The 24,166-nt window shown below is 59.1% G+C and overlaps 2 protein-coding genes across 7 annotated transcripts in view; both read right to left on the bottom strand.

Annotated features, from left to right (window-relative positions):
• The window catches only part of LDB3 (LIM domain binding 3), a 61,352-nt gene extending 52,995 nt beyond the window's left edge, over positions 1–8,357 (bottom strand). For 3 of the 4 annotated variants that reach the window (XM_064594907.1, XM_064594909.1, XM_064594908.1), the window contains exons 1-2: positions 8,250–8,357; positions 8,042–8,157 (exon numbers count right to left, since the gene is read on the bottom strand). In XM_064594907.1, coding sequence (XP_064450977.1) covers positions 8,042–8,134 — 93 coding nt within the window. In that variant the 5' untranslated portion in view covers positions 8,135–8,157; positions 8,250–8,357. The remainder of the gene's footprint in view (positions 1–8,041; positions 8,158–8,249) is intronic. The other variant, XM_064594910.1, reaches the window with a different exon arrangement.
• Positions 8,358–10,466: 2,109 nt separating this feature from the next.
• On the bottom strand, positions 10,467–23,192 carry OPN4 (opsin 4). Of its 3 annotated transcripts, none has more exons than XM_045876243.1 (10): positions 22,832–23,192; positions 21,169–21,314; positions 19,093–19,226; positions 18,563–18,766; positions 17,782–17,953; positions 17,186–17,350; positions 16,172–16,279; positions 15,069–15,249; positions 13,134–13,277; positions 10,467–10,829 (listed from the first exon to the last, which is right to left on the bottom strand). In XM_045876243.1, exons 1-10 carry the CDS (start codon positions 22,958–22,960, stop codon positions 10,749–10,751), a joined length of 1,464 nt encoding a protein of 487 aa, XP_045732199.1. In that variant the 5' UTR covers positions 22,961–23,192; the 3' UTR covers positions 10,467–10,748. The 3 variants fall into 3 exon arrangements, with proteins under 3 accessions (XP_045732199.1, XP_045732200.1, XP_045732201.1); XM_045876244.1 differs by lacking the exon at positions 10,467–10,829 and adding an exon at positions 11,128–11,166 and having other exon boundaries at positions 19,093–19,235; positions 21,145–21,314; positions 22,832–22,960; XM_045876245.1 differs by lacking the exon at positions 10,467–10,829 and adding an exon at positions 11,128–11,166 and having other exon boundaries at positions 22,832–22,960.
• Between the last annotated feature and the right edge of the window lie 974 nt (positions 23,193–24,166).

Raw genomic sequence — 24,166 nt, 5'->3', positions numbered from 1 at the left:
TGAGCCTCTGGCCGGGCCCTGGGCTACCAGACACGGATGGAAGCCTCCTGCCCCACCCTTCACGAGGAATCTTCCTCCAAACCAGGGCCACCTGCGGTCACCAGCCTCTAGTCCCCGGTGGGCTCTACAGGCCAGGCCACGAACTGCATGTGGGAACCCAGGGACAGCAGCCAGAGCGGGTGAGCCCTCGCCGTGGAAGCGCCCTGTTAGCCCCGGGGACTGGGCTACCTTCGCCAACACAGAGTAGCCTCCCCTCACCCGTGAATCTGCTGAGCCGTGGCAAGGACAGTAGAGAAACTCCCCCCTAGACTGTCAGGAAGCCAAAGTCCAGCCCGCTTTCCTGGCTCCTCTGGGGGTATCTTAGAATTACTCGGGCTGGGGCACCTGGATGGCTCAGTCAGTTGAGCATCTGCCTTTGGCTCAGGTCATGATCTCCGGGTCCTGGGATCAAGCCCCATGTTGGGCTCCCCACTCTCCCTCTACCCCTCCCCCCTGCTCGTGTGCATGCTCTCTCCTCTCTCAAATAAATAAATCTTAAAAATAATAATAAAAATAATTACTTGGGCCTTCTCAAAATACACATCCCTGATCCCCAAATTCATGGCCGCAGGGAGCCTCTACTAATGACAGGAGTGTTGTTTCCTTTGATTTTAAGGGGTTGAACAAAGGGTAAAAAATAACAGAGAAAAACAAAACACTTTCTGGGCCAAGAGGGGACTCCCGAGGGCAAGCTGAGCTGCCTGGCTGGGCCTGTCTGCAGAAAATCGGCTTTCCCTACACCTTCTGACTTCACATTCAGGCCTATGCTATGCCCGACATTTTATTATACACATCTTCAAACACAGAGAAAGCAGAATTCTACAGCGAGCATCCCCACCCCCATCACTGAGCTTCTACCTTAGCATTCATTCAACTTTCTGGGTCACGTGTCTAGCCCCCTCTCCGAACAGCAATCCGTCTTAGTTTGGAAGCATTTCAGAGAGAGTGGCGGATACCGGCGTGCTTCCATTCAGGGCGAATTGTGCAATGCCTCTGCCGTCCTAGTGGACCGCCCACCGGGCTCCCCCACAGCAGGACACCCCCACACCAGAGCTCCCATGCAGTAGAACACCCCTTACCAGGCTGTCCCCACACCAGGGCTCCCCTGTAGCAGGGCTCCCCCGCACCAGGGCTTCCCCATATCAGGACTCCCCCAGATGCTTCTCACTGTCTATAGACAGCAGTAATGAGCTCCCAGGTATGGCAACCCCAGACCCCAGACAGAAGGGCGGGCCTCGTGCCTGCAGAGGTGAGGCCTGCCAGGCAGGACTGGAGCTGTGTCCAGAAGATCGTGGATGTCAGCATGAGCAAGGACACCAGAATGACATCCAAGAGCTGCTGGGGCCAGATCAGCTAGGGCAAGCCGTAGCACTCTCCGGAATGCCCTCCCTTTGGAGCTGCCCTGGGGACGTCTGTCTCCCTCAAGCATCGGCTAACACCCTATGTTCCCACTGGGTCGCCTGCCCCCCCATCCTCAGGTGTAGACTGGGGTGATCCTGGTTCCCTGGGAAATGCTCAGCCTCCCCAGGGCCTGGTCAGTAGCCGAATTCCCGCAGGCGAGTGTCGAGCTAGCTCCTGCCTGCCCCAGCGCCTCTCTCCCCACGCCTGTGTCTGCTCACCAGGGCTCAGATGGCCTGGCTTTCTGGCTGCCCTGAGCAGGGCCCATGACCCCTGGAGCTGGGGGGGGGTGGGGGTGGGGGTGGAAGGTACTGTAATTCTCTTCCAGATGGGCTCTCTTCAGCTCTGCCCAGGGCTCCTGAGAGGAAGCAGGGACCCTAAGGAGGTCGCCCCCAGCTGGGTCCCAGGGCCATCAGATCCCCACCCTCTTCTCGGGACCAGCCTGCCCTGCAGGAGGATGGGGCCACCTGGGGACCCTTGCCCAAAGCCCAGGGCTCGTGAAGAGTGTGGTCCAGGCATGGTGTCCCCATGTGTCTCTTGCCTGACTCTCTGCCTCTCTCTCTGCATTCCTTGTCCCACAGAGGACCCAAAGCCACTAAATCCTTGGAGGATTTTTTTTCTTTGAAGCCTTTCTATCCTCTTTTGAGCATTTGAAAACCTCTTCATAACAACTGTTTCATTCCCACTTTACTTTTCAACCTTCCCCAGTCACCAGCCACCTCTCAACTCAGAGCCAGCAGTGGGCAGAGCTCCAGGAGCACGGTCCTGTCTCAAAAGCTCCTTAGGACAGGCTTGAGGTGTTTGGGGGCCAAGATTGCCACCAGGCTCACAGGAGCCCTTCCTCCTTGTTGGGCCGTGGTTCAAGGCACCTGAGAGGGAACGCAGGGCTAGCGGGTGCAGGGAACAGCTGTGGCCTCTGCGACAGTGAGTGCCTTGTCGGAAGGCAATAAAACAAAGAGCACAGACTTCAGTCTGAGCCAGACCTGAGGATACAGGGCAGCCTCCACACCCTCTGGGTGAAGATCACAACAACGCCTTTCTCCCACGACTGCTGGGAGGATTACATGTTTAAATAGGTTATTCCATAAGGAGGTGCAGAGCTGAGAAAGCTTCGGGGAAGCTCCCAGTGGAGGAGGTACAGGGGCTGGCCCCCCAGCCCCTGCCCCTGGAGGGTGCCATAGGGTGGAGCCTGGGCTCTCCAGTGCATCCCTGGCTCCACAGGGAGATAAGATCTGGAGCTGGCAGAGAGTGGGGTGTGAGGGGCCAGCCCCAGCTGACCAGTCCTAAGCCAGCCTGCTGTCCCTAGAGGGGCCTGAGCATCAGCTGGAAGAGACAGAAGTCCTGTCCAGGGTGCCAGGGAAACAAGGCACTGGCCAGGGCTCGGGCGCACGTAGGCTCCTATTTCCCCAGCTCCCTGGCGGCAGAGTGGGTAGCTGGGCTCTGCAAAAGTTCCCAGCCCTCACTCTCAGTGCTCAAAACCAGACAGGCCCCTGCCTTCCTTCCCCTCTAGAGCTGCCAGTGTAGGTGTGGCAGGGGCTAGGGGGGCAAGGATAGGTAATAGGTGCCGTGAACTGTGCAACTTCCAGTATCTCCTCCCAACCCGCCTAGGCTGACCATCCCGGCTGACTTCCCAAGGAGCCCTAAGTGCATTTAACATGATGTGATTAAATTACCATCATGCCATGCTCTGCTCCCTTCCCATCTGGCCTCCCCTGGGGCCTTGCTCCATCCTTCATCCTTTCACTGGAACCTTCTGTCTCCCCATGGCCCCACTCCCCAACCCCACCCTAGCCGATAAACAAGCCAGAGGCTTGTCTGTGCTCAAAGAGTCTCTCCTTGCACAGAGGATTTTTAGTGAAAATATTTTCTATGATGCGATATTGTGGATCTATGTCCTTCTACATTGGCCCAAACCCATAGAATGAACAACAAACACCAAGAGTGAACCCAGATGTAAACTATGGACTCTGAGTGATAATGATGTGCCAATATCGGTTTATCACTTATAACAAATACATCACTTTTGATAACAGGGGGAGGCTGTGCACATGCAGGGCAGGGGTGCATATGGGAAGACTGTACCTTCCACTCAATTTTGCTGTGAACCTAAAACTACTGTTAAAAAAGGCTCTCCCTGCCTTAGCTGCTCCAACTGGCTCTCGTCACGTCTCCCTCTCATTTCTTGCACCCGCAGGCTTCTCCGAGAATGACCAGCAGGTGCTTCTGCCTGACTGCCTCCCAGCCCTCTCACACCCAGCCCTCGCCACTTCATACCAGTGACCTCCCTGTGCCCAAAACCAGGGGGCACCGGTCCTCTCTCTTGCTGAGCACACCCTTCCCTGGCCTTCTGAGTCTGTCTCCTCTCCTCTTAGCCCCCAGTTCCATGTCCTGGATGTCAGCGGTAGAAAGCTCCCCTGGGCACGTCACTCCCAGGGGGCCCCAGACAACACTGGGGCCTGGCAAAGTCCACTTCGTGCCTCGTAGGGTGGTTCCTGGGTAGAGGTGTTTCCTGGCTCCAGAGAGGTGGAGAAGCTGTGTTTGAGAATGGGAGGGTCTCAAGTGGGGGGCATTTGCAATCATAGCCAGTCCCTGGATGATAGGGGACCGTGCAGAGAGGGATGGAGACTCAGGGAACTGGGGAGACAACCCCCAGGCGGGAGGGCTGCCTCAGCAGGGTCTAGCAGACATTACTGGGGAAGCCGACCTTCCTCATACTTGCTGCTGTCCCATCGTAACCCTGGGGGCTACGCCGCATGAAGTTGCCCTTGTCCTGGCCCAAGGCCTCGGAGGGTCTGCTCCTCAGGGCCCAGTCTCCTGCCCACTCAGCGCCCTCATGGAGTCAGGGACAGCTCTGAGCACCTGGGAGGGAAGCAGGCAGGGATAAGGCCTAGCCTGGGGACCTCCAAGAACGCATTCCCCAGCTGGGGGCCTCTGTCCGGTTATCTTCCGCGTTTGTTCGTCCGGAAGGCCCCGGCCAGCCTCACAGCAGCCCTCCAGAGGCTTGCCTGACCTTCAGTGTGGCTATAAACAGCTCAGCCTGTCAGCACTGCTAGGCGCTGCCCAAGAAACAGCACTAAGGCCTCAAAATTCCAGAAATGGCCGGCACAGTAAACCCAGAATAGTCTCAGCCTGTCCCCCTCCCCCTCCCAGGGGACCCTCAGTCCTCTGCGTCCCCACTGTAGCTAGGAGATCTGACAAATACTGGAACAAAAAACAGCAAAGAAGCAAAGGCTTCTGGGCTGGTGCCTCAGGAGAGCCTGCAAGGCCAGATGAATAAGGCCTTAAGGGACAGAGGTCTTGGAGCAGAGAGATGGGCATCCCCCATCCCCACCCCAGGGGCCCGGGCTCAGCTCCGCAGCTCCCCCATCCTCACCGCCGCCTCAGCGGAACAGCAGGTGCACGGCATCTTCCGCGTGCATGTTAGAAAGCACTCACACATGCACACTCCCATTTCACAGATGAGACAGCCAGGCTGAACTGGTCTTTTCTAAGGCGACACAACTGAGAGCAGCCGAGCCAGACAAAAATGCGCGCTTGTTCCGTAAAGTCAAGGGCTGCTACATGCACCAAGGACAAGGCCCCAGACCATGGCCCCAGCCTCTGACCTAGCTTGGACGGTGGGGGGGGGGGGGGGCGGCAGGCTGGGCCTTTGGAGAGGCTCCTTAGCGGCTGCTCCCACCCTTCCCCCACTTCCTGGAGAATTGGCTATGGCTGGGACGGGGCGGGGGGGGGGTTGTTAAGGGGAGCTCATGTTGCAGGCCCAGCCGCACCTGTCCAGGATAAATAAAGGCATTTCCCCTCCACCCTCCCATTCTCCCTCCTGAGCCCACTTCTCATGGGTCCTCGCCGAGACCCACTGAAAGGAGGCCGTGGGGGCTTGCTACTGACCCAGGGTTGATTCTGGCGGGCGGGGTGGGGACTGGAGCTATCACCCAGCCTGGGGGGGGGCAGCCTCCCTACCGCTGACAAGGGGCAGGCCCCATTCAGTCCTCTTCGACTAATCCCTAGCCAAGGGCGGAGGGGCAGGCCAGGGAGTTAGGGGTCACTGAGGTCATAAGAGCTCCTGAGCAAATCTGAGCCTCAGCTTGCCTGGCGCTGAAGTGAGATGGTAAACCCAGCCCTGCCCGCCCGAACACCTCTCTCAGGGTGGTGATACAGGTGCCCAGGGGTGTCGGCCCTGCCAAGAGTGAGCAGGCCCTGCCTTTGCTACCCCCACCCCCCACCCCACCGCAATTGGCCACCACTGCCCTGTTGTAAAGTCTTAGGCCAGGACTTGGGAGCATCCACTGGCCCTGCATCCCACTGAGGGAGATGTTCCTGGTGCAGAAGGGCCTTGAGAGCCCCAGCAGCCCTGGTGGGAGTGTCCTGGGCCCTGCCTGGCCAGTAGCCCTGAGCTTGGGATGCCCCAGCCCAGGGCATCAGCGGCCGCCCAGAGGAGTTTGTCAAGAGGTCCTAAGCCCTGGGGAGGATGGAGCCGCCCAGCCCAGCTTGGCCCATGGCCTGGAAGATCTGGGGCATGCCCCTGAAGGAAGCTGGGAGGCCATTATACCTATCCCCCAATGCCCTGCCTGAGCTGTGGGTTCTATTTATAAAGGTACCCCCTAGTCATTGGCTCCATTACATCCCAATACACCCTTTCCCTGCAGTGGGGACATTCTTCCTGCTGTCTAGCTTAAGGCCTCTGTGCTACAATATAAGCCCTGGGCTGGCTGAGGCCAGGTGGTGCATAGATCCTGGGTGAGGTCATTGGCTATCCTGGGTGCCACTGAGCCAGGAGGCTAATGTCCACCCGCCAGGGCAGGGAGCACCAGCATAAGGCCTTGAGGACTGTGGGGCTGGGGGAGATGTGGGCTCAGTCCCAGGCATGGGAGGCTGTGGGCCCATGACAGTGAGGGTGGACAGCCTTGTAACCACGCTGGTGGGGAGCTGTGCAGGGTCCTGGTGGGGAGGGGGCCGTGTCCACTGGGGCTCAAATGCCCACGTATCACCACATCATCGGGCAGGGAGTGCAAGGCTCTGGGTGTCCTCCTAGTACTGCACGCTGTGGCCTCCAGGACAGTGGGCCTGGAGGGGTGGAGACCCAGGTTAGATGAGCCAGAACTCCAGCGGGATGAACGTGGCCCTCTCCCTGGACTAGAGCCAGGCCAGTGCCCCCCTCCCCCCGCTGGGGGCTCGTGGCCTCTACACCTGTTATGAGGCTCCTATGGCACTCCTGAGTGGGACTTCTCCTTCTTGGTGTCCCCCCTAAGTGCCCACATCAGGTTCCACAACCAGGACTGCCTCTCCATGTGGGTATTGGCTCCGTGTCTCCTCTGCCAAGCACCTCCAGGCCTTCCTTGGCTGTCCACCTGAGTGCCTCCTTGCCCACCCACACCCACACCCCCGGGGGCCCACAGCAAATCTCTGCTGCCCTGAGGAAGAAACTGCCTCCCTCCCTGTCCCCAGGTGGGCAGAGCCCAGACTCCCTGGCCCATCCATCCCCCACCAGTGATGGCCTGGAGCCGCAGGCTGCCCCCTCGTGCCCACACCAGCGGTGCAGGAGGAGGCTCAGCCTCAGGCTGACCCCATTAGGCAGGGCTTGTCTTTGCCCTCCCGCACCTCAAAGTTCACCCTGAGCCCCAGGGTCTTCACCCCAGCTCTGCCAGACCTGCTGGGGGGTCCCTCGACAAGTGTTACCTGAGTGCCTACCATGTTCTAGACACTGGGATGGGTGATAGGGACCCGGCAGCGGTTAAAACAAAGACTGCTTCCTCTCAAGTGGATCTAGCTTATCACCTCTCTGGACTTGAGTGTTTCTGGCTGGGCAATAGAGTTACTCAGACAATCTCCAGTGATCTGGGACATCGCCAGCAGGCTGTTCCTTGATCACAGACACTGCAGACCATATGGGCCATTTCCCCAGGTGAGCGTGGGGAAGAAGATATCAGACAGGCAGTCAGAACAGCTGTGGCCGAATGGGTAGGGGCTTGGCCGGGTGAGGGAGGAAGCTGGTAGGAGATCCCCAGCAGGCCCAGGAAAGGGGAGGTGGAGTTGAGACTGTTACCTTGGGCCTGGGATGGAGTGGGGACTGGAGCCCAGTTACCAGCCCAGCCCAGCCCTGAGCCCTGACAGCAGGGCAGCTGAAGTCCTCAGTCTATTCATCCATCTAGCTGCTGGCCTGTCACCTGCCCTCTCCATGCTAGGAGTGCTCTCTCCCCAAAGCAGCTGCCCACTTCCATGAAGACGCTCCAGGCTTGGGGGCACCCTGAGCTCCCCCTCCCTCGGAAAGGGCTTAAGAAGGTACTAACTATACTCTGTCCACCTGCCTGCCTACCCAGCAAACTTGGCATTTCCTTCTTGGCTCAAAACACCCACCACTTGCCCGTGTTTCACACTCACGACAGGTTGGCGAGCTCAGGCGGACAACAGCTATGGCCGAAACCAGGGGTCTGTGGCCGGCAGTATCCAGTTGGAGCCAGTCCCAGCCCCCAGACTGGGGATGGGGCATGCTCTGCTTTCCAAGAGCCTCAGGGAGGACAGCAGAGGGATGGAGGGATGCACACACCCTCCTCTGAGTGTGCCCCACCCCTGCAGGTGCCAAGCTGTGTGGGCAGGGCACACTCACCCGGGAGATAGTGAGCGGCATGTTGAAGTCCTTGCCCCCCTGGAGACGGAAGCCCCAGGGCCCGGGCCCGGTCAGGGTCACACTGTAAGACATGCTCGTGCTGACAGCAGCGGACTCTGTGGACAAGAGAAGAGAGGGGATGAGAGGGCCTTTACACACCCACCTCCCCAGCCTATACCTGGACCCCTACTCCCGACCCCCGCCTTGCCTGCTCCGTCCCTTGCTGTCTGGCCAGGCTGTGTGGAGCTCCTGAGAGGCTCCTAAGAATAGCTGAGAACGAATGCCATCGACACTGATATCTGCCCTCTGCTGCGCCCATAAATGGACTGTAACCCTACACTCCGCCCGCCCGCAGCCTCCCACCGTGACTCATACGGCTAATATTGCCCCTGGGGAGGGGTGTCCAGCACCCAGCACCCCCCAGGGGGTAGGACGGGGGACTGGCCAGATTAGTGATAATGCTCTCTCCTCCTTGCTCTCCTCTCCTTGCTCCCTCTGCCCTTTGGAGAGTCCAGATGTATGTACTCTCTGCCCAGCTCAACCCCCACCCCTTCGCCCAGAAGACTGTGGCTGAGCTCCTTTGGGCTGGGGCTTTGCAGTTTGCTGTTTTCCTGTGCAGAGTCCTCCCTGGTGAGGACTCTGAGGTTGTAGCTTACCCAGGAGGAAGCCTGGGACCAAGCTGAGCCTCTGGCTGGTCTGGACAGAGCTTCTGCTCAGGAGACTAGCCATTGGCCCAGGGTTGTCCAGCTGTAAAAATGATCATAATAATAACAGGAGCTCTGGGCATGGCCAAGTTCAGCTCCGGGTCCCTCATGCCATCATCCCCTCAGATCCTGAGAGGCTGCCACCTCAGCCTGCGGCAACCAGGGCTCAGAGAGGTTAAGTGACTTCTCCAAGGTCACACAGGGAATGGACCCAGGCCACACTGGAGCACCTGAATGGGGCTCAATCCTAATGGACTCGTGCCAGATAACAGGTTCCCAGTGGCCGCAGGCACCTCCCAGTGCCCAGACCGGGCATGGGAGTGAAGGGCACAGGGTGCTGGCCTAGGGTCTGAAAGCAGGTCTGAGGCAGGCCCACACCCTCCAGACCCTCTAGGGGCCCAGAGATTATTCCTGGCTGTCCTGTCTCATTTGTGCTCTGGAAAACTTGACAGCAGCATGGAAAGCTCCAGCTGCCAATGTTGCATGCCAGGTCCCCATGCCCTTTGCACTGGAATGGCAGGGGGCAGGGAGGAGAGGAGGAGATGCCATTTGCTCAGCTGCTGGGACATGGGGCCAGAAGGCATAGGGACGGGGAAGTGTGTGCGGTGTGTTCAGCTTGTAACCCAGAGACAGTGTGTTCTGGGTGGGGGCCTGGGGCCCGAGGCCCCTCAGGACTCCAGCCAGTGTGGTCTTTGAGCCAAGATACCTCCAGAAGCCCTTCCTCAGAAGAGGAGATAGTTCAAGGCCATCCTGGCTCTGGCTGAGGAAACTAAGGCTCACGGAAGGTGAAGGTGACTGGACTGGCTGCTCTTTGGCCCTCCGGGAAGGCTCTAGCCTAAGCTGGGCCCTGAGGACTCAGTGCAGGCCTGGGTGTGAGTAATTTCCCAGTGGCCAGCACCCCACCTGATGCCCGGGCCCTGGCCCATACAACGTGCACGGTAGGAGTCCCCACAACACAGGGGCATTTGGTAACTTGCCCAAGTTCACAAAAATATCAAGTGGAAGAAGTCAAGGAGGGACCTGTATTCTTTCACCCACTGTACCACCTCTTCTACTATGTGTCATACAGCCCAGTCTGTCCCTGCTGCTCATGGCCAGCACCCCACCCTCCCCCATACCAGCCCCTGCCCCACCCCCAGGCCCCATCCCATCCCTCCCCACCTTCAGTTCTACCCCCTTTCCTGGGAGGGGTCTGTCCTGCCAAGCTGGAGAGGACCGAGCAGCAAGTATGACCAGTGTGGGGAAAGAAAGGAGCCCATCCCATGGGGGTGCGGGGGGGGTAGAAGCCCCGGGCTAGGCAGTACCTGGAGCTGCAGGCTCTCTCTCTGGACTCTGGCAACCACACTGCCTGATGCTGCCTCTGGGGAGAGGGAGGGGGAGTGGGAAGGATGCTCTTAAAGGGGAAGGCCAGCCTCCCTCCATCTGCCTCCCCTGGGAGACCAGAAGCCAGCCAGAGAGCAGCTGGTCCCCACAGGCTGGGCACTAAGTGCTTCCTGATAACAGCAGCTTATTGAGGAGTGGGGACGGGGGCAAGGCCCGTCTCTGTCCCTCATCCACCCTGCCCCTTGCAGTTTGAGATGGAGGCTTCAGGAGTGAGAGTTGCCAGATGGGGGACAGAGGGAGGGGAGAAAGAGAGGCTGCTGTGGGCATCAGAGGTCAGGCCCTGGGTCTCTCCCCCATCACCGCACCCCTAGGTAAAGACCATGCTTGTCTGAGGAGAACTTCTCTGCTTTTTATTTTCCTATACACTGTCAGAGACATACAGCCCCGGTATGAACTTAGACCACTGATTTGAGACAAACCCCAGGTGCAGAGTGTGCACGCATGTGCTTGGTGCATGCAAATATGTTCCTAGAGGAGAGTGCACTAGAGTGTGGGCCACAGCAGAAAGAGTACTCAGGAAGCAGGGACGGGGGAGAGAGGGGAACAACAGCCCCCGGCGCGTGAGGTCTCTGCTCGGCTTCCAACGCGGGCTGCACGGATGCCGCACTGGGCTGCCCGTGTCAGTGAAAGGCCCAGCCCGGGTGCAGAGGCAGCTCACAATTAGCCGGCGTGTCCCACGGAGCCGTCGCCATTGTCATTGCCTGGACAATCACAGCACACAGCATTGGAGGCGAGGCGGACGACTCCGGGAAGCAGGAGGGCCTGGGCGCCCACGCTTCAGGCTGAGCCTGGGGTACAGGCTGTTGAGATGAGAAGTGGGTGCAGAGCACTTGGCGGGGCAGGAGTTTGGTGGTGTGGGGCCATGAATCCAGCACAGCAGGGGTGACAGGGCCACTTCCAAAGCCTGCAGGCTCATGGGGGTAATCCTGGGCTGTGTGTATGAGGGGGAGGTGAAGGGGCTAGATGTGTCCCAGAAGAAAAGGGGAGCCTGTGGGCACCCTACATCCTGGGGTCCAGGCTGGGGAGCAGCCCCTTGGTCTGAAAGCAAACAGCACACATCTGCTTAGCCCAAGGAGTGTCCCCCTGGGAGCAGTCCCCCAATGACCCTCCATGTACAGGATCACCGAGCAGTGAAGGGAGGTTGCCTGGAGGGGCCAGGTGGAGTCCTGGCTGGGGGATGGGCCTCCTCCGAGACCGCAGGCAATATGGCCTGGAGGATGGAGCCGGCCATGTCCAAGGCCACCAACAGGACGTCCCCCTGGGATATATCCTAGGCTCTCAGACTCCTGCAGTCAGGCAGGACTGAGCTCCCCTTGCCCCCACTTCCTCCACTCCTCCTGGGGCCCCAGCACCCCCCTCTCTCTACTGCCTTCAACACCCCATTTCTCGCCTGTCCTACAACACCAGCTTCCTCAAGGTTTCTCCCTGCTGCCTCATCCTGTTCAACCTCTGCTTCCCCAGCCACTGCAGAGAGGCCCTACCCCACGAGGCTGACGGAGCCCACCGCAGGGCCCCTGCTCAGTCCTCCCTCCGAGGGCTCTCTCCTCCCCAGGCTCGTAGCTGGACACCCCTCAGGTCAACACCTGATCAGGCCTCCGCACAGTTCCAACCACCTCCTGCCCTTCTCTTCTTATGTCCCCACCAGCTCCCAGAGTCCCTTGGCTGCTCCTGGGTCACAGAGCAACATTCTATTCCAGGACACACCAAGCCCCCCCCCCCAGGGCCCCCCTGCTGCATTCACACAGGGCGTTCCCTCCCCTGGACCGCTCAACATGACCCCCACCTTCCCCGGGGAGCCCTCAGGGACTTGCCTCTTCTTCCGGCACCCTCTGTGCTGATATCTCGATGGCAGGGCTTATCACATGTGTTAGGTGACTGCTGATGTGCTGTCCCTCTCTGCCCTATGCCACAGCCCAGCCCAGTATTCCCTCCAGGACGGGCACAGTCCCTTTCATCACGGCCCCTTCCCCAGCCCGGGGGGGCACTGCCCGTCTCTGTCCTGGCCTCTTTGGCCGTGCACAGTGCCCAGGCTCAGGGCTGGGGTGGGAGTCCTCCCTGGGGCTGGTGCATCCTGGGAGCAGTTCTCCCTGGGAGAGGCAGGGGCTCCACAGCTGGAGGGAGCAGCCCAGGTCTCCCCATCTCTGGGACACCCAAGGAACGTCCTGGAGGAAGGAAGGCAGGACATGGTCTTGGGCTCGCGGTGAAGCCCAAGAGAGCCCAGGAGCTGGGGGTGTTGTGCGGGTGTGAACAGAGGGGCTGGGTGGGGAGCTGTCAGCTGCAGGGGGAGGGGGACGGGTAGCCTTGGGGCCTGTGCACACAGCATTTCCAGCGTTCCAGAATATGGCCTTCTCTAATCGCCATCGACATTCCGTTCCATAGGCACTTGGGCTGACAGCTGGCCTTCTTTTAATAGCCACAAGTATTCTGGGTGACATCCTAATCCCAGGGCATTCACTGGGAGCACATACACGGCTCGCAACAACCCCCCCCCAAGGTACATCCAGCCTCCAATCACACAGAGAGGTACACATCGCCCACACTTGGTCACACGCAGCTTAGAGCAGACATGTTGGGGCACACTCACTCCTGTGCCCTGTGGTGTCACAGTGACAGAGAACATGTGCGGGGCACATGGTCACACACAGGCACAAGCCATACTCCGCTGGCTCACTGCACACACGTCCTGTCCTGCTCGCACACACTTACTGTACGTTCATCACTGGAGAGCCACCACCGCTTGCCACAGACATGCATCGTCAGGGTCGCACAATCACACAGACTCTCAGGTGCGGTCCAGACTCACTCAGGGCTGCCCACAGCATCATGGAGTCACAGAGACCCCCAGGCACCCCAAGCAGGCAGGGGACCCCCGGGTGCGGAAGGAGTGACTCCCGGAGGGCGCTGGGCCTGCCCGCAAGAACAGCTCCCCTTTCCTGGCCACTCCCTGGGCTACTGGCCCCTTGTCCCCACCGCTGTATGGATTGGCAGGTGCCACACCCAGTCACCTTCCCAGGAGGCTCTGCTTCCTGCTCCTGCGGCCTGAGAGGGGCCTTGGCTTCCATGTCCTCCAGGCCCTGACTGCAGGGGAAGCGGCCGCTTACTTGCTGGGCGGCCCCCCACACAGCCGCTGCCTCTGTGTCCATCCAGCCCTGGGGAAGGGGGGAGAGGCACTGTGAGGTGAGAGGGCCCCTCCAAAGTCCCCGCGCCTGCCCTCTTCCCCGGCCAAGACTATCTCCATCCTCCACACACGTACTCACTGCAGTGAGGTCCGTGGTACTATAGGCTCGCTGGTCACCAAACCCCTGCACACTGTGTGCCTGTGCTAGTGTGTGTGTGTGCACTTGCACGCATGTGCGCTAGTGTGTGCCTTGCTAGTGTGTGCGCGCTAGCGTGTGTGCTAGTGTGTGTGCGCGCGTGTGTGTGCTAGTGTGTGCACTAGCGTGTGCGCTAGTGTGTGTGCGCGCACGCGTGTGCTAGTGTGTGTGCGTTGGTGTGTGCGCTAGCGTGTGCTAGTGTGCGTGCACACGCGCGTGTGCGCTAGTGTGTGTGCATGCACGCGTGTGCTAGTGTGTGTCCGCTAGTGTGTGCGTGTGCACGCGCGTGTGTGCTAGTGTGTGTGCACGCATGCGTGTGCTAGTGTGTGCTAGCGTGTGTGCTAGTGTGCGTGCGTGTGCGTGTGCGTGCATGTGTGCTAGTGTGTGTGTGTGCGTGTGTGCTAGTGTGTGCCTTGCTAGTGTGTGTGCGCTAGCGTTGTGCTAGTGTGTGTGCGTGCGTGTGTGCTAGTGTGCATGCGTGTGCGTGTGTGCTAGTGTGTGTATGTGTGCGCTAGTGTGTGTGCACGCACGCGTGGGCTAGTGTGTGTGCCTTGCTAGTGTGTGTGCACTGGTGTGTGCGCTAGCGTGTGTGTGCTAGTGTGTGTGCGTGCGCACGCGCGTGTGCGCTAGTGTGTGTGTGTGTGCGCGCGCACGCACGTGTGTGCACTGTGTGCCTTCTTAAGCGTGTGGGGTGGGTCTGTCTTCATGAGGGTCTAGGCCTCTGTTGACGAATGACATTCACTCCTTGATGTCCTTCACTACATGTGGTTCAGGGAAGGGACCTCTGATATCTCCTCCCTCAGCCCCCAGGGCTGGAAGCAGTGGGAAGAGGTCAGTGGAGATTCTTGGTGAGGCCCACGGTGGGCCCTGTAGTTACAATGATGGAGGAGCCCAGGTGCGGCTGGGGACGGGAGGCCACAGCACAGAGAGCTCTCCCGGGGGCATTAGGGGGCATCACAGCCCTGGGTCCCAAAGAGGGACTGGCAGGCTGGTAGCTCCCAGGGCTAACACCAACTGTGGGGTTAGCACCCACTCATGTGCACCCTAGCCAGCCTTGGATGTAGAGACAACTGTTTTCCCTTTTAGAGAAGAACACACAGGCTCAAAAGGGGTGAGTGACCTGCCCAAGCTCACACAGCGAGGATGTGGTAGAACTGAGCCTTGAACCCGGGTCCCCTGACTCCAGGGCCAATACTCCTTCCACTGTATCCTGTGGGCTCCTCAAGGCTCCCAGGAAGAGGGGGCTTAAGGCTAAGAACAAAGGGCCCCGAGCTAGCTCCGGCCTGTCTCTCGGGAGGCCCATCTAGGGCCAGAAATGCCTGTCTTTTCGCGGCTCTAAGCTCCTGGAATACTGCCATCATGGAAGAGAGATGGCCTGGCGTTGGAAGACGCATCAGTCCCGGCCCTGTTACTGGGTGACCTTGGGCCAACCCATTGCCTCTCTGGCCCCAGGGCCCCTGCCTGTCAGGGGGAATGGGGCAAGGAAAGGCTATGGGGCAGTCGTGAAGGGCTCTTCCTGCCAGCGTCCTGGGGTCCTGAGGGTCCCTGGGTCTCAGAGGCCTGAGGCTGGCTTGGTTGAGGAAAGGAGGGTGAGGTGCTAGCCTCGGGAGGCTATCGCATCCTTACCACCTCGCTCTCCGAGCCCAGGGACGCCTGGCGCCTCTGTCCAGAGATCCAGCTGAGGTCCGAGGCCTGGCTGCTCAGTGTGGAGCGGTGGGTGGAGCGGTAGCTGGTGTAGGGGCCACTGCGCTGGCCTGACACGCCCAGCAGCACCCGCAGGCAGGGCAGGTGCTGGGCAATGGCCATTCTGCAGGAACCGCACAGCTGGTTAGGGGGATGGACAGGCAGACACCGGGAGATGGGGGAGGATGGACAGACTGATACGAAGCTAATGGGAGTGGACAGAATGGGGAAATGGGTGGTTCCGACACTGGGGTTATGAGGACAGACAGATGATGGGGTGATGGGAATGGACAAAACGACACTGGCAGTCATAGGAAGTGATGAGGAAGGACAGACAGATGCTGGGGTGAAAGAGACTGACAGGCCCATAGCCTTGGGGATGGACAGGCAGACACTGGGGCCATGGGCACGGAGGGTAGCAGGTTCGGTGAGGGGCTTGGTCTCAGCTCTCAAGCGGCTGGCCCAAGCCGCGTCCCTTCCAGTGAGGACGGGGACACTCCCGAGCAGCCTCTGAGCCTGCAGCTGGCCTCAGCAGGGCGGCAAATTACTGACACCACCAGGCAAAAGGAAGCACTGAGGGGCCCCTCGAGGGAGAGGCCAGCTGTGCTGGGAATCCATCAGCAGAGAGCGCTCTGGGCCAGAAGCACCCCCGGGCCTCCGCCAGGGCCCTCGAACCTCTCCCTACTGTGGTCTCCAGGACATTGCTGTCCGGGGGCTTCTTCTCTTTGTAGAGGGCATCACTGCTGATCGGCCATCCCAGCTGCCTTTTGGCCTTGGCTCCAAAAATGCCATAGGCAGGATTGGACACTGCCCAGGGAGCTCTGAAGTCCCTCCAAGCTGATCCCCCTGGGAAACTGGAGCAACAGAGGGGGTCACACCAGCTCCAGACCCCACCCAGTGTCACTGGCTGCTCCCAGCTGCGGGAGGCCCCCACCCAATGCATACATACGAGAGATAGGAAAGATGGCCAGCCTCTGTCCCCATTCACGGCTTCTGACCCTCCGTGGCCCGGGGACATGGGGCTGGGTCCTGGAGGAGGGCCGCACCTGTACTTGGGGTGGGTGATGGCATAAATGATGGGGTTGTGGATGGCAGAGGCCTTGGCGATGACAGCAGGCACGGTGTTCATGTAGGGTGTCAGGACATGCGCGTACCTAGGACGGAGAAGCTGTGGTCCCCCCACCAGCCGGCCCTCCCAGAGACTCCACGGCCCACCTGCCCTCTCAGGAAGCTTCTTCCTCTGGGCCAGGCCCTGCAGCCCAAACCAGCACAGCCAAGAGGGACTGCGATGCCAGGAGAATTCTGACCTGAGGTGAGCGGACACCTGGGGGGCCGCTGAGGGACGGTTGCTGAGGGGAAGAGGAGCCAGGTTGGGGGGTTCGGCCAGGTCCCATGATAGCTTGGAGCCCGTGCTGTTGGGAGGAAACGCTCCCCACCCCCAGGGCCTCGGGGCCTCTGGCCAGTTCCTCCCCCGTCGCACACAACCCTGAGACCCGCTTCTCCCCTGGCTCTCTTAGAGTGACTCACAAGACAGCCTTAGCCGGCACCAGGCCCTTCCGGCACAAGGAGGTCTCGGACCCAGACACCCCCCAGCATGAAAAACTCTCACTGTCTCAAAGTGCTTCTGAAGTCTGGCCTATGTCCTCGCCGCTGCAGACATCAGGTGCCCAGACTCGAGCCACGAAGGGCTGGCAGGCAGGAGGTGAGCGGCACCCCAGGCCATGTGCCCACAGCCCGGTGAAGAGGGAGCCGGAACCTCAGGGAGCGTCTTGTGTTCCCGCGGGATCTGGCAGGACCTGGGAGCCCCTGCAGGCCCTCAGGCCAGACCCAGAGCTCCCGCAGCACGGGTCCCAGTGCCTCCAGGAAGTGGCAGGGCCATCTCCCGCAGGTGAACCTCGCTGCCGCCGCAGGGAAAATGAATGACTGGCTGTGAGGCTGGGCTTTGAGTGTAAGAACGGCTGGCTCCGGCTTGGGCTGGGGAGGGAGAGGCCGCTGCAGGGTCCCCTTACCCTCCTCCCACCCCCTCCAGCCCCTGTCCCGGCCCCTTGGGCACTGCTCACCCAGCAAAGGCCGTCAGGGCCACAGCAGAGTAGGGGGCCCAGGAGAGCACGAAGAGAAGGATGACCAGCAGCTCAATCTTGGCCATTTTCCACTCTCTCTGTAGCCGCTGCCGTTGTCGGGGGGACCTAACACCGCCCTCGCAGGCCCTGAAAGTCTGGAGAGCCCTGGCACAGGCGCAAAGTCCGAGTCTGACCCCGCTCTAGCGGCAGTGAGGGCCACGGTCATGGCTGCCATGGGGGAGGCTCCCTGGACCTGGCCATTCTCTCCAGACTCCCAGAAAGTTCTCCGTTACATCCAGCCTAAGCTGTCTCCCTGTGGTTCCACCTCCCCGTGGACCTCCTGATCAAGCCAAAGGCCCCCTCCTCAGAAGCCCCTGTCTCCTGAGACTTCTCTAGGCACCCAGGTTGTGCTGGTCTCTGGGCACCTCACCCCCTAAGCACATGGGCTCAGCTTGTCTTTGCCCATCTGGAGCTGGGAAGGAATATCCTGGGGAGGGGGAGGGTGCAGTGTGAGGCTGGGGGCTGGGTAGGGGCAGCCCTGGCAAAGGCGTGTGGCCACCCTCCCATCGAGCCCCTCCTCCACGCCCAGCTCTTACTGGCCTGTCTCCCGGATGGCCCTGAAGATGAAGATGTAGCAGTAGATGATGACCAGCAGGGGGAGGAAGAACACGAAGCAGAAGAGCAGCATGGTGTAGGCTCGGACGGAAGGTGTGAAGCTCATGTAGTCCCAGGAGCAGGAGGTCAGCAGCCCCTCGGGTACGTAGGCGCCTAGGAGCCAGGAATAGGTGCTCAGCCTTCGGCCCAGCATGCTTCAGGCTCCTCATCCAGCAGGGGCTTTAGCTGTGGGGCCTGGGCTCCCTGAACACTGGTCCCCACTCCAGCCCTGCCTAGTGCAGTGAGGAAGCCAGGGCATGTGGAAGGAAGCTTTCCCAGCTAGTTCTAGCAGGCAAAGCCCACTGCTGCCCATTTTTACCAGGTTGGAACAGAGACCTCACCATAGCTCCAGGGTATTATCCTCCAGATTTTGGCCAGGTTTTTGGTCCTGCCACAGAAAGGACCTTGCTGCTAACTCTCCTACTTGCTCAAGCCTACACCCCAAGGCCTGCCTGTCTGATGCTAAAACTCAGCATCAGATGCACCTGTCACTTACTGCCGCCCAAGAACCATGTGGGAGCCCAGGTCATCCTCTGGTTGCTGGTGGTTCTACCTCAGTTTCCCCTGCTGCTAGTCATGCCCCCTGAATATCCATCTGCCTTGAGGCTCAAGAATTCCCTTGGCCCCTCCTGCCAGCTGGCCAACCCAAGTCTACCTACCTGCCCCTTGAACATGCCCCACCCAGCTTATCGTCCTCTCTCCCAATTCCCTCAGTCCACTTACTCCAGCCAAAGAAGGGTGGCAGACTCCAGGCCAGGGCATAGAGCCAGACGCCCACCAGGACAAGCGCTGCTCGCCTCTTGGACACCACCCCGATGGTGGCCAGTGGGTGCATGATCACCAGGTAGCGGTCCAGAGCGATGGCCGTTAGGGTAATCATGGAGGTGATGCCGAAGACAGCCCCACAGAAGGCATAGAACTCACAGCCTGTGGGCACAGCTCCCCAACCTCAGACCATGGCAGGAGCCCATGAGTTACCCCAGAGGAGGGGGGTCTGGGGGTGGTACATACTCAGCTCCTGCCTTCACCTCTCCAGAAAAGCATCCCTGAGCCCCTCTCCACCCTGGCTACTTGCCACATCTGGCCGAGAAGCTGAATCTTCCCTCTTGCTCACTCACGGGATCGAGCACGGCCACCCACTCTCTGCCCAGGAAGAGCCAATCACCTCCTCGTTCAAGGCCAGCCTCCACTGTGGGCATCCCCTGCCACAACCCTCCTCCTCCCTCCAGCAGAAGGGAACCCCGAATGTCTACCTGCCTCCCCAAAGAGCCACCGCTTATAGAGGCTGCTGGCGAAGAAGACGGGGGCCTGGGTGAAGGACATGAAAAAGTCGCTGACTGCGAGGTTGATAATGAACATGTTGGAGGGTGTCCTGAGGCCTCTGGTCCTGTGAAGGGTCGGAAGCTGTCAGGAGGTGCTTCTGCTGGGGAGCTTCCCTGAGCTACGAGCACACGTGCACACACGCACACACACGGGCAGAAGCCACAGGGCCACCACCCATCCCGCTGCTGCCCAGCAAGCACCAGCCAGACGGCTCTAGAGCCTGACAGCATGGGCTGAGAAGTGAGGCCCCCTCCAGGCAACAGCTCTTGCCTCAGATGGGGAGCAGTACTGCCCCCAGAGTGCTATGCAGCCCTGTCGAAGCTGGCTTTAAGACACGTCTGTTTCCTCCTCTCGCCTTCTGGATCCCCTCTGCATGATCCGCACTCTCTCCTCGGACACACCCCTCATTCGTCTGAACCCCTCCAGGCCAGTTCTCCCCAGTGGCTCCTCCTGCATGCTCAGGCTCAGATGTGCCTTCCCAAGAGCTCCTTCTACCTCCTTCTCCCCCAGGCACCCCTACATGTACCCCTTCTTCCAGTATCTCTGCAGTCTTCACACTTGGGGTTGGCCCAGGGCAGAGGGACAGACAGGTGTGCCCCACAGGCCAGGCACTTTCACAAACGCCTCTCCCATAATCATCCATCTTTGCATCTAGCCCTCCCTCTTTTCCAGATGAGAATCCTGAGGCTCCCACCCTCGAGGTGGCTTGCTCCAGATAACAAGACTCAGTAAGTGGCATGGCCAGGATTCAAACACTTAATTTTTTTTTAAGATTTTATTTATTTATTTGAGAGAGAGAGAATGAGAGAGAGAACACATGAGAGGGCATAGGGTCAGAGGACAAAGCAGACTTCCCGCCGAGCAGGGAGCCCGATGCGGGACTCGATCCTGGGACTCCAGGATCATGACCTGAGCCGAAGGCAGTCGCTTAACCAACTGAGCCACCCAGGCGCCCTCAAACACTTATTTGATGGGCACTGCACAGACATGAACTTGTGTAATCATACATTGACTCCATGAAGTAAATCACAACTCCATTTTGCAGAAAAATGGACCCACAGGGACACCTGGGTGGCTCAGTCGGTTAAACGTCTCCCTTCAACTCAGGTCATGACCCCAGGGTCCTGGGATCGAGTCCTGCATCGGGCTCCCTGCTCAGCGGGGAGTTTGCTTCTCCCTCTCCCTCTGCCCCTCCACCCTGCTCATTCTCTCTCTCTCTCTCAAATAAATAAATTTTAAAAAAGAAAGAAAAATGGGCCCACAGAGAAAAGTGACTTGCCCAAAGTCAGTTCAGCTAATAGGTAGTAGGGTCAGGGGTTCACTTCTTCACCTGCCTGTCTCAGCCATTCAGCCCAAGAATGAGGCAGGTGGGGAAAGAAGCTGGGGTGCTTGCCAAGGGTGCTTGCTGAGGGTCTTGAGGACTCAGGACCATGTTGCCAGGGCTGCTTGTCAAGGCAGAGGGAGGATGCCCACTGGGGCAGGTGACGTGGAGGTGAGCTGAGAGCAGGGAAGAATGGGCAGAGGCAGGGGCGCCTGGGTGGCTCAGTTGTTAAGCGTCTGCCTTCGGCTCAGGTCATGATCCCAGGGTCCTGGGATCGAGCCCCGCATCAGGCTCCCTGCTCAGCGGGAAGCCTGCTTCTCCCTCTCCCTCTCCCCCTGCTTGTGTTCCCTCTCTCGCTGTGTCTCTCTCTGTCGTAAATAAATAAAAGCTTTAAAAAAAAAAAAAAGAATGGGCAGAGGCATGTGAGTCGTAGAGAAATTTATCCTACACAGAAGGTGTGCCTGGGGCCCAATTGGCATGTGCCACTCAAGCTGCCCTGGACTATTTTTTGGCCCCTTCCCTAAGCTAGAAGATGGAGACCTGTCCTGAGACCACCAAAGGCTTGGCAGTGGCATCCCCACCCAGGCTCAACAGCGCCCTGCAGAGCTGGAGACAGCCTTCCTGCCCTGTCTCTGCATGAGTGGCTGCCCTCGGTGCCCATGCGCTAGTCCCGCCAACCAGGCACCTGCAGAAGGTATAGATGACCATCAGATTGCCCAGCATCCCCGTGAGCCCCACCAGCAGGATCACTGTGCCCAGGATGTAGTGGGCATGGTCTGGAACATCCACCGTTGGGAAGGGGACCCAGGCAGCAGCCCGAGCCACGGCTGCCTGTGGAGAGACAGAGAAACATGAGCATCACGTTATCCTATCATCTGGAATAACCCTGAGAAGAGAGGGTTAAGGTTCCTGGTAGACCAGCAGGGAAACTGAGGCTCAGAGTGGCACAGCCACTTGCCCACACTGCCAGGCAGTAGCTGAACCAGAGGGGAAACGCAGATCTCTCTAAAGTCAAGCCTGAGCTCCTGCACTGTGGCACAGAGGCATGAGGCTTCTAGAATCACCTGTTGGAGGCTGAACGGACAGACACACACATGTCTGACAAGGAGGGACATGGCTGGAGTGAATCTACCTTTCCTTGGGGAGAAGGCAGATCCATCCCCTCAGTGCTTCCTCTCCATGGCATGGGCCCTGACCGAAGTGCTCGAGGCGCTTAGCAATGGTCTTCCAGGCCCCGCAGACTCTGGGGTGGCGGAGCTGGGTGGAACCCCTCTCCTCAGGAACCCCAGCCCCTCCCCAGCCTCAAAGAAGAAGTTGTATCCCCTCACAGTATAAATGGGGAGCATTGACCTTGATACCTGGCATGAGACAGAGGACAAGAATTCCCCTTTAAAAAGAAAGCTTAGGGGGCACCTGGCTGGCGGAAGAATATGCGACTCCCGATCTCGGGGTCGCAAGTTTGAGCCCCACATTGGTTGTAGAGATTACTTAAATAAAAAAAATAAACTTAGGGACACCTGGGTGGCTGAGTCAGTTAAACGTCCGACTCTTGATTTTGGTTCAGGTCATGATCTCAGGTTCGTGGGGTTGAGTCAGGCTCATGCTCAGCATGGAGTCTGCTTGAGATTCTCTTTCCCTCTCTGTCTGCCCCTCCCCCCTCTCTCTAAAAAATAAATAAATCTTAAATAAATAAACTTAAAAAAGAAAAAAGAAAGCTTAGGTCCCCCAAAGTCCCTTCAGGGAGGTTATGACCCCATGAGGCCAGCACAAGGGGCTTTAAAGAACCCTCTGGCCCTACTCCTTTCCTGGGAAGGAGGGCAATTTAGTCTCTGTCTTGCCTCCTATAGCTACGGAGGCTTCCCGTCCTATCCAGGATGTAGGCCAACATCCCAGGGTCTTCAGGGTACCCTCAGTTCTCCCCAGTTAATAGTGGGTTCGGTGGGGTATGATTCTGGGGCCCTGGCCAGAATGACAGGCAGCAGAAAGCACCCACCACTTCACTCTGGTCTGGACAATCCAGAGGCCTCTGGTATGCCTTCCTCTCTGGAAGGCTCTGTGGGGTATCCAACCACCCTCAGAAAAGAATGGATGCAGCCAAGGGCAGGTCTGGGCCATTGCAGCCCTTTGTTCTTTAGGGCTGGCCTTTCTGTTCCTTGGATGCTCTCCATGGGGAAGGACATTGCCCACACTCTCCTCTATTGGCCTCTTTGTGGAGGATAGGCCCAGAGAGGTCCGGTAACATACCCAAGGTCCCACAGAGGAGCTCAGACCTCTTCTATCTCGCTGTCATGGAGGCCAGGGTGGGGGAGGGAAGGCTCTGTGTGTGCACATGCCGGCCCCAGGCTTACCGTGGGACTGCTGGGCAGAGCTTGGCCCACGCTGGACGTGCTGCCCCAGGAGCTGTCCCACCTGCTGGGTGAGGCTGGGGTGGCCACAGAGCTGGGCTCCTGGGCTCCGGGCCCCGAAGGAGGGTTCATCCTGAGGTTGGGTAGTCCTTTCTCGAGCCCACCGAGAAGTCCAGGACACAGGGAGCTCAGGATATTAGCGGTGCCCGGCCTCCCAACCTTCCTCCGTCCTCAGCACCCCTGCCTGGTCTGCCGGCCGCCTGTTCCTGCGTCCTGCGTGGTCCTAGCCTGGAGCTACTCTTGGAGCTGATGACTGCTGTGTCCAGTGAAGCACAAAGGAACGAATGTCACAGCTATGGCGACTCACAGCCACGGGGTCCGTCCCCACCTTTAAGTAGCAGAGCTGGGAGCGCACATGCCCAGTTGCTCAGTACTGCGGGTTCCCTCAGATAGAGGTCCCTGGGTGTCTATCCACAGAAGGTCTGATGATGGTGGCGCACATGTGTGAAAGTGTGTGTGTGTGTGTGTGTGCATGAGTATGAGAGCGTGTGTCAGTGTGAATGTGTGTGTGTGTATTTCAGGGGAGACTGCCGTGCTTGGGCTCCTAGACATTGGGCAGAAGGCTTTGTCCTCCCCTCTGACAAGGCTCTCTTTCTCCCCCGAGCTCATCAAGAACAGCCTTTCCTGCCCTCAGTAACCCCCACGGCTGTCCAGGGGGGCAGCTTCACCCTCTCCACGGGGCGCCTGGCCCTCAGTTCAGCCTGCACGAGCTCATCCCATCTTCACAGCCACCCCCACAGAGCCAAGGCTGATCACCCATTGCACAGATGAAGAAGCTAAGAGGATGTGCTGTGATATTACACAATCAGGGTGAGGTCAGATCACAAGGCTTTTTTTTGTTTGTTGCCTTTTGATAATTAAACTTTTTTTATTTCTTTTTAAGATTTTATTTATTTGAGACAGAGATAGTGAGAGAGAGCACACGAGCAAGAGGAGAGGGAGAAGCAGACTCCCCACCGAGCAAGGAGCCCGATGGGGGGCTCGATCCCAGGACCCTAGGACCATGACCTGAGCCAGAGGCAGCTGCTTAACCAACTGAGCCACCCAGGCACCCTGAAGTATAAAGATTAAAAAAAAATAAAACCACCAAATGCAAAGCTGGGAACTCAGGCCTGGCTGAAATGAGTGAATATCAGAGGTGGGGGGGCCCCCAGGCCTGCACCTCCATCCACTCTTGGAAGAGGCAGCAGGAGGGAAGAGCCCCAGGGCTGGAGGGAACGGCAGCTGAGCAGTCTTCGCAGGGGGCCCACTCGGCTTCCAGAACGTCCTACTCGGGAG

This window comes from Mirounga angustirostris, unplaced genomic scaffold (genome assembly GCF_029215605.1).
Source record: "Mirounga angustirostris isolate CCGP_5_RB_7025 unplaced genomic scaffold, mMirAng1.0.hap1 SCAF_6, whole genome shotgun sequence".
Classification (NCBI taxonomy): domain Eukaryota; kingdom Metazoa; phylum Chordata; class Mammalia; order Carnivora; family Phocidae; genus Mirounga; species Mirounga angustirostris.
This window is presented reverse-complemented; position numbering and strand designations above follow the sequence as displayed.

Coding starts and splice junctions, on each gene's coding strand:
- OPN4 (XM_045876243.1), bottom strand. CDS start 22,960: ATGAACCCTCCTTCGGGGCCCGGAGCCCAGGAGCCCAGCTCTGTGGCC. Junction 18,767..19,092: donor GTGGCTCTTTGGGGAGGCAG/GTAGACATTCGG, acceptor CTGTGCCCACAG/GCTGTGAGTTCTATGCCTTC. Junction 10,830..13,133: donor AAGCAGAGCCTCCTGGGAAG/GTGACTGGGTGT, acceptor GTGATTGTCCAG/GCAATGACAATGGCGACGGC.